Source organism: Telopea speciosissima, chromosome 1, assembly GCF_018873765.1.
Source record: "Telopea speciosissima isolate NSW1024214 ecotype Mountain lineage chromosome 1, Tspe_v1, whole genome shotgun sequence".
Classification (NCBI taxonomy): domain Eukaryota; kingdom Viridiplantae; phylum Streptophyta; class Magnoliopsida; order Proteales; family Proteaceae; genus Telopea; species Telopea speciosissima.
The window spans coordinates 2,189,184-2,197,992 of record NC_057916.1 but is presented as its reverse complement, the minus strand read 5'-3'; the positions used below and the strand labels follow the sequence as shown (position 1 = coordinate 2,197,992).

At 37.8% G+C, this 8,809-nt stretch overlaps 1 protein-coding gene across 1 annotated transcript; it reads left to right on the top strand.

Moving 5' to 3' along the window:
• Window positions 1-2,809, top strand: LOC122649198 (probable mediator of RNA polymerase II transcription subunit 26c). The gene is made up of 10 exons (XM_043842577.1): window positions 1-343; window positions 546-1,244; window positions 1,327-1,395; window positions 1,500-1,582; window positions 1,672-1,748; window positions 1,839-1,897; window positions 1,986-2,019; window positions 2,148-2,272; window positions 2,387-2,480; window positions 2,582-2,809. Exons 2-10 carry the CDS (start codon window positions 849-851, stop codon window positions 2,686-2,688), a joined length of 1,044 nt encoding a protein of 347 aa, XP_043698512.1. The 5' UTR covers window positions 1-343; window positions 546-848; the 3' UTR covers window positions 2,689-2,809.
• Window positions 2,810-8,809: the final 6,000 nt, after the last annotated feature.

The window sequence follows — 8,809 nt, the reverse complement described above, 5'->3', positions numbered from 1 at the left end:
GCCCTAGAATTTATTCTAATATTGATCGCGGAAGGAGACCGATAATTCCTTCCCTTCCCTCTCACCCACTGGACAAAGGGCACAAAGGGAAGTAGGGAACAACGAAGACTGTTTTGGGAGCGCATGGATGGAAAAGGTGTTTCTACATCTGTACCTCTGAGGTCAGCAAGAATGGTATTAAACTCGGGAAGGAATTTATATCACTAAGTAGGCTAATGTTGGTCTGGTTTCTTAGAGATTCTCTGAAATTTCCATACCAGATGATGATGAATCGAAAGGCAAACAAACAATAATAGAAGAATTTGAGCAATCTGGAAAGCTGATTTAGCTTTCTCAGTCTAAGGTTAGATTTTTAAGGTTCTTCGGCCTTTTTCTGGCGGATTTTGCGGTTTTTATCGCCTTTGATTTCTAAGTGTGTTGCCTGATGTTTTCCAAACCGTGACGCATTTCTTGAATTTGGAATTTTTTTGGTGGATATCGACAGCGATTATGAGCGTCTTTTAGAGTGATTGCTTTACGGCTAGATCTATCATGTCTATCTCCAGTTTTTGTTATCGGTGGTTGATGATGAACGATTGAATGCTTTCTCTACCGGTAGAGATAGAGACGGGAAGAGTGTATCTGTTTGTGTTTTCTCCACACCTGTAATTCCTGGTTAGGTACGATTGAGAAATACTTTATTAAATCGTCGTAATTTTAGATCTGATCGATTTGTAGATTGTGTGACATCGAATTTTTAGGTACTTTGAATCAATTTTGTGTACGAAATCTAAATATTGGTGGATGGGAAAAACCAGGTGATATCTGCGGATCGGAAACTCTCCTGAGTGCAGAGGTTCTTTCATATAATGGATTATGATGATTTTAGATCCATTTTGAGGAATTCAGGTGTGGATGTCTGGACTTTGATAGACACGGCAATCTCTGTTGCTTCCTTCGATTACATAAACGAATTGAAGGATCGAAGAGATGGAATCGTTGAGCGACTTTACTCGCCTACTGTTGTTCCACGGTGTCGGAACTGTGATCTGGATTCGATGAGGCCAAATAACAGAGAGATTAATAAGGTGCAACAACAATCACGGACAGAAGCTTCGGTTGAAAAAGAAAGCAGCAGCCATGAGGGAAAGGGAGGTTCTCCTTTGACTCCCCAGTCACTTGATAGAGATGATGACCTAGATGGGATTGACGAAGAGCAGAGTAAGATTCTCAATATCAAGGAGCGTCTGGAAGATCCTGATCAGGTTTGCCTTTTAATTTGGTTCTTCCTCATTTCTTCATTTCTTCCTTCTATACTTCTGTCATAACAAATTTCTTCTTTAGCAGTCTGAAGATTCTCTGATAAATCTACTACAAAGCCTAGCAGATATGGATATAACATTCAAAGCTCTCAAGGTAAGTGAAAGACAACAAAGCAGACTAATTCCCTCTCACCTCAAGTTCTTTTTATGTTTAATAATTGGGATTGTTTTTCCTGTTTCTAACCCTTCATTGTTCAGGAGACGGACATAGGGAGGCATGTAAATCGTTTGAGAAAGCATCCATCAAACGAAGTTCGAAGATTGGTTAAGCAGCTAGTCAGGTTCGAGGGTCTCAAAACCAAATTTAATTTTGTAAATTGAGCTGAAAATAAGGATAGAATTGATATATCTGGAGTTTGCTGTCTTGCAGGAAATGGAAGGATCTAGTGGACGAGTGGGTGAAGTTGAATAATACACATGGAGAAACAGCAAACTCTTCACTCATTGGTGCAACAAAATTGAAAATTTTTTCTTTTCAATTTTCTCCTGTTATTCACTTTTGAATGCTTAACGATTAAAGCTCATTAATGGTGGCAGCTGATGGAGACTCCCCTCAACAGAACCCCCAACGAAGCATGCAAAATGGTTATCACCAGGTGAAGAACACACTTTGATTTGCCTCCACACGTTACAGTTCTTTTTAAAATATCCCAACTTTTGATGAGAATGTATATAATTTTTCAGGTGCCTGATTTCGCCTACTCTCCAAATCCACATAGTAAGTATCAATTATCAAAAGATGTATTCAAAGTTCAAAACTTTAAAATACTGTGGATCCAAGGGGAACAAATGCTATTCGATTTCTCTTTTTAGTCAATTAATAATTATGTTGTCATTTAATCACAGATGGAAGCTCTGGGTCAGATAAGAATCATTCAGAGTCAGAGCCAAAAGGGAAAGTCTTTCCTCGAAGGGAAACTCAAACCAAGACACCCCAATCCGCTCCTGCAAAAGCTTCTGCACCTCCAAATGTATGAAGACCAAAGATACAACTCAGCTTCTTTAATTTAAATACTCTAATGTTCTATTATCCTTCTTTCTCGCGTTTGTTGTTTGTATGTTACTTAAATGGTGGGGATATGCAGAAACAGAGGGAACAAAAGGACAGCACCATTGATCCTGAAAGGCTCGCTTCGGCCAGAAGACGACTTCAAGAAAACTACCAAGATGCTCAAAATGGTTTGCTTTCTCCTATCTCTACGACATATTCTTCTTAATTTTTACTTTATATATTGGGTTTTTTTCATTAATAATTTGATTTGTTTTGTCTGTTCGTGAAGCCAAAAGGCAAAGAAAGATTCAAGTTATGGACCTTCACGACATACCGAAGCCCAAAAATTCGTTTTTTGGGAAGAACAAGGGCGGTTTTCAGGCGAGGAATTGGTGAAAAAGGAAAAGAAAAACGATTTCTTATTAATTATAGAATCTATTGTTCGTTCCAGTGGGCAAAACCGGGAAAGTAAGAACCGGTTACCCTGTAACTCTCTGCTTTCACTGATCGACTTTCTTTTCTCGCTACGTGTCTCTCTTGCTCTCTCCAATCTCTCTATGGAATCTCCGTTTAAATGGAATTTAATTGGAAAATATAAAAATTAAGTTCTCATTGGCGGGTTATAGTAACGTGTGAGACTTATTGGTCTCCACGTGGCTTTGACCGGTTAAAAACATAAGAAATACAAAGAACAAAGAAAACAATAAATCATTGAGGTGAATGTAGGGTGTTGATAACTAAAATCTGGTATTTATGAGAAACCACGTGATTATTATAAGAGTAAAATAACCGTAACTATTTGAGTTTTTCCCATTTGATTTGGTCCAACAGTTCTACCAAAAAAAAGATTTGCTCCAACAGTAAACTAAATCTCGGTTTGTTTCTCTGGATATTAGGATATTTTTGAGGGGAGTGGGGTGGGGAGGGATAAGTAGGTCCAAGGAGTGTTGGACTCATTGACCACTTTATTCGAATTGGAAGTTAGAGCTGCAATCTTATCTGGATGAGAGGTAGATACTCTGCAATCTTAATGGCAACGATTACGCCCGGATATTTATTTTTTAATATAGTATAGGTATATTGAAGGCAGTTTTCCTTCACACATGGGTATGGACAGTGGGGTATCATCTACAGTAGGGTAAGATCTTTATCTCCTTCAGTTCCTTGTCCGGCTTAGTTTTCCAATTTCTATAACAAGGGGGGATTGGAATGATCATCCTACCTCTGCCTTAACAGTCTGTTTGGGTGGGATCCACCCTTCTCTGTTAGAGGAACTGAAACTGAATCGACAGAGAATTGGAGGAGATAATTTTCCAAGGGTAAAAGCATTTATGATCTTAAATAAGTGTATTTTTCTTTTGCCCACACCGTAGGAAAACCTTTCCCCACCTAATTATGTAGGAGTTGGTGAGATACTAGGAGCTATACAGTTGTAATTCTACATGGGTTTGTTGAGGTCTTTGGTGTTTGCTACATCCATACCTTTTCCTTCAATACTCTAATGTTTTGGGTTGGGGTATCCCTTTACCCTTATCCTTCCTAAGTTTCTGTCCACTTATAGAGTTAGTATGTTATAGCTACACATGAGTTATAGTATTGGTTTGTTTAGGTACGTGGTGCCTTCATATTCTAAAAGGAGTTATCTCCACCTAAAACCTAAAGGTTTTGGGTTGGTTCCTCCAAGTTGGTAACAAAGATGGTCGTCTGTGTATCAACTATGTGGTGTCCATGACTGAAATTGGTGCATTGAGTGTTGCTCTATCCTCAAGAATAAGGGGCTTTAGCCCCACTCCCATGTTGAGTAGTGTGTGGTTGTTGGATATATTACCTTGGAAATGGCCTCTCACCTTGGGAGTAGTCTACTCACCCTAAAGCTCAGAGTTTTGAGTTAGATGCGATCAAAGTTAATAATGGTTTGGGCATGTATGCACCCTCTCTCTCTCTCTCTCTCTCTCTCTCTATATATATATATATATATATATTTTTTTTTTTAAGTACTCCCTAAGCTTTTTTTAAAAACAAAACTTAGTTGGAAAATTAGGTTTTGAGTCGTAGAGTTAAAAAAAAAACATGACATCCTAGTAGGAGGCATGAAGACTTGCTTAGGTTTCAGAAATGACTAGACCAAGCCCGAGTCAGTTTCAGTTTTCATTGATTGGGTGTTTTTGCCCAAGTTATGTGAAACTCATTGGGTCTTTTTTTTTTATTTTTTTATTGGGCCATATATTATTCATAGACTAAAATTTTGATTGACAACTCAACAAAACCCTAGAATTATTGTTTGTTGTCTTCAATATTAGCCTCTCTTTTTCCCCTTCTCACTTGCAAAATCAACCATAGCCTCACTCCCTCCCTCCTCAATCAAGAGAAGAAAGAAGATATTAAAAAAATCATTACTTGCCTTAACTAGGTTTGATTCGCCCAAGTCACCAGGTTTTGAAAATGACAAGTTAAGTCGAAAAACTAGTTTTTCAATTATAGATAAAGAGAAAATGTGTAAATCACACAAGTTGGCTTCTGCACTTAGATGAAATAGGTATCAAATCAAATACTTACCAAACCATACATTTTAAAAACCAAATTACTAAACTATAAATATGAAGTCAGCCCTACACTCTTGGTCTCTTAAATATTATGACAATTTTTCACAATCCATCTTGCCCTTGTACTTATACAAATGAAATAGACTACCTATAATTTAAAATTTTTTTTTTTTTTTTTTTTGAAATATAGGATCTACACTGATAATGTTGCTCCTTATTGGACTACCTAGCGCAGTTGTTGGAGTTTTTCAACATAATGATATTGGGAATAGTCCCACATCAAAAACGTAAAAGTGAATACTTGGGTTTATTTAATAAAGCTCTATCTATTGTTTAAGTTAATAAACAAGGTGAATGCTACGGTGTATGTGCGAGGGCTTTCGTCCTAGCGCTCACGTGCGGCGTGGGCTGTAGAAGCGTTAGTGCGCACGCAGTTAGCACTTAGCACGCTTCGAGCAAGATCTGATCTGGACCGTTCTTTTTGATCGTACAATTACGATCTAATGGACCAGATTCAAATTGATTAACAGTTATGACTGTTATGTGTTTGGATGGTTTAGATCGTAACTGACGGACTAGATTCAAAGATGAAAGAATCCCACTGTTAGGAACAGGTGCCAAGTGGCTTATTAATATCCAGAGATATTTCAAATTTAGAAATATCCCAAAACGTTCTCTTCTTCTCCTCATTCTCAAAAGTGGTCTTGCAGGGAATCTGTTTTGTTGTAGGAATAGTTTTCTCTGCTTCTGATTTTTCTGCTTCTCAAAAGGCTTTCTGGAATGGTTCTTGGTTTTGTTTATGCAAAACGCAACCAAGATAATCAACATAGTTTGAGGCTTCACTGTATCCTGGGAGACAATTCGTCTGCAACCTGTTTGCATCTGGAAGTAGGGACGAATTTCATCTTAAGGAAAGCGACTCTGTAACGCGCCTTGAAGTTTCAAGCCACACTCTGTTCTAACAACAGTTGGTAGACGTGTGGTGCATAAAAGCCCAACCTACTAGGAGGTCTTGGGTTCCTACTTCCTACTACTCATCTTCCCTCCCAGCCTCGGACCTTTATCCCCTAAGGTTTGTTGATCGGTACGGTTGTGCGGTTCCTCTCATAGGGGGACTGAAATGACAATTCCACCCCCTGACCGAACACATTGCCCAGGTGGGGTCCACCCCCTTTTATTAGAGGCACTAGGGAACAGTACCGGACAGGCGAACCACAGGTGATAAAAATTCTCCCAGCCTCGTAGAATAGGTATCTATTTTTAAACAATTTTTTAAAAAATGTACCCTATTCTTTATTTTTTATTTATTTTATAAACATCTTTATTAATATAAAAATCTAATATAAAAATCGAGCCTTTACAATGCAAATTTGGGTCCTTAATTTGTTGACCCAAAGAGCACTCAATTCCTCTAAAAATGGAAGACCAAAAGCATTAGCGTCTCATTTATTATCCTTATTTCATTCTATTTTTTTTTGGTAAGAATTATCCTTATTTCATTCATGTACTATAATAGTTAATACCGTATTCCCATATGATGGAAAATGGTCTAATATGAAGACCATAGCTTGGGCCTCATTCTATACTTTGGTAATTACATGCTCCAATGCACATATAGTTTTATGGGTTAGGGCTAGTCATAGATGCGGGTGCATGGGCGCACAATGGGACAGGGCGTTGCGAATGTGGCCGCAACATGAAAGGGTGAGTTGTGAATGTGTGTGGCACGCATAGCCCTGAGCGGTTGCGTGCACGTAAGCGTGCCAAGGCATGGGTGCGGGAAGGTCTGCCTAGGCCAAACTGGCTCGGGTCAGCTCGAGTTGACTCAGGTTGACCCAAGTTGGCCTAGAATTATATTTTTTAATTAATTTTTTTATATTTTTATTAAAGATTGGTTTTTAAAGGCTAGAAATTAAATACAATGTTAATTTCTCCCAATCAATTCGACCAATTTTGGCACACCACATATAGTTGTGAAGTTCTTCACAATTACTTTCCATCTTTTATGGCGTCCATAACCAGATTATGCTGAAAAGTGACACGAAAATCATGAAATTTGTAAAAATGATGTTTCATGGTGATTGAGTTCCAAATGATACCGATTTTTCATTAAATTTTATGTGTAAGTTTAAGACCAAATAAGATCATCCAAAGTGTTTCGGGCCAAATTGAGAAGTCTAGATACCGAGAAATTTTTCAAGGGTAAAATGATATTTTACGATTAAAGAAGTACCAAATGACATCGGATTCGAACGAAATTTTACGTCCGTGTTTAAAACATCCATATAAGACTACTTAAAGATTTTGACTCAAATGGAGGTGATTCGAACGTGATAAATATACCAACGGCAAAATGATCATTTTCACAAAATGTATTAGATTCAGATGAAATTTCATGCAAGGGCTTAAAATGGTTAAATAAAATTATCCTAGGGGTCTTGGATCTATTTAGGAGGATTTAGGTATACAAAATTGGTTAGGGGTAAAGTGGTAATTTTTACCGTTTGATCGCCACGGAAGCTGGGTGGCAACTATATAGGATTCAAACCAGGAGAAGCATGTGCGGAATCTGTGGAGATGGGCAAATTCATTCCTAACTCCTAAGGCTAATGGTGTTATATGGCCTTGCGATTGTTTTAATATTATGCACGGGATTCATTGGTGTTGTATTAAGTTTGAGAACTTTGTATTTAAGAAATATGACAATTTAGTGATAAAGTTAGCTCGTTATCTATCATAGCGAGCTGAGGAAGAGAGATGGAGAGGTTTTTTCTCTTGAAAACGTTCATGACTTTGTTTTTAACTAATTAGGTTTTTTTTTTTTTTAAGAATTAACTAGTTAATTTTTATATGTTATATTTTTGGTAAAAAAAGAATCCAACTAGGGGTTTTCTTTCGGTTCCTTAATGAAATAACAAATTGGATTAAGTTTTCCTTCACTCGTAGAGGAGGAATAATTCCTTCACCACTGATCATCTGACCAGTCACCATGTAATTGAACTCTTATGTCATCATGATTCATGAACAACTCTTATTGTATGAGATTGAAAATACTCTTTCCCATACTAACAAGAAAATAAATATTAGATCTATATGGTGAAGAGAGTCTCTCTTCATCATAGATCATAGGTGACAAAAAACAGGGTCATGACAAATTTATCCATCAAGCAGTCATTCATTGTCGGCCGAATAGTCAACCTTTGACAACTTGGATCACCTTTGTATAAGGTTTATTGGGATCAATAGTCACCCAACTATGTGTATGGGTTTAGTCCCACATCGGATGTGTGTATGAAGTGTGTTGTGTATGTCCGTCATTATACGATTTTAAAGCCAATTTACCTTATGAGGATTGGTGTGTGGTTTGTGTGATTACACTTTCATTAAAAAAAAAAAATAGTCACCAATTCACACACATTGTAGGGGGTAAGTGGTCATTTCAACTCTCATGTGAAGGATTGTAGGGGAATTGGAGGGTGTCAGAATTATAGGAGATAAAAATTCAAGGTTAGATAGGATTTGTTTGCAATTGGTAAAATGAATTATTTTAATAATTGCTTTTCTGTTCGCTTTTTTTTTTTCTCAGTATGTCATTTTATTATCCCAATAAGTCAGAGAAGTAGATTTTTTTTTGGGTGCAAGTCAGAGAAGTAGATTAGAAGTCCCCATTGGGCCATTTCCAGTTTCCAACATGACTTATTGGTGTATGTTCGATGGTCCCATTGGCTTGTTTCTATTGATTAACCAATAATATAAGGGGGACTGCATGCAGGCCCGATGGAATATGAGCAGAGCAGCCTTTAGCTTTTAGTCTTTAGATAACCTTGTTCCCATTTGGAGTTTCTTTTTTGGGAGAATGTTCTCTGTGCTGCAGCGCAGGCTAGGCCCAGGTACATAGGCTTGTCACTCGGGGGGCAGGGTGGTCATTATGCCCACCCCCATGTGTCTGGACGCAGTCTACACTGCGGCGCAGA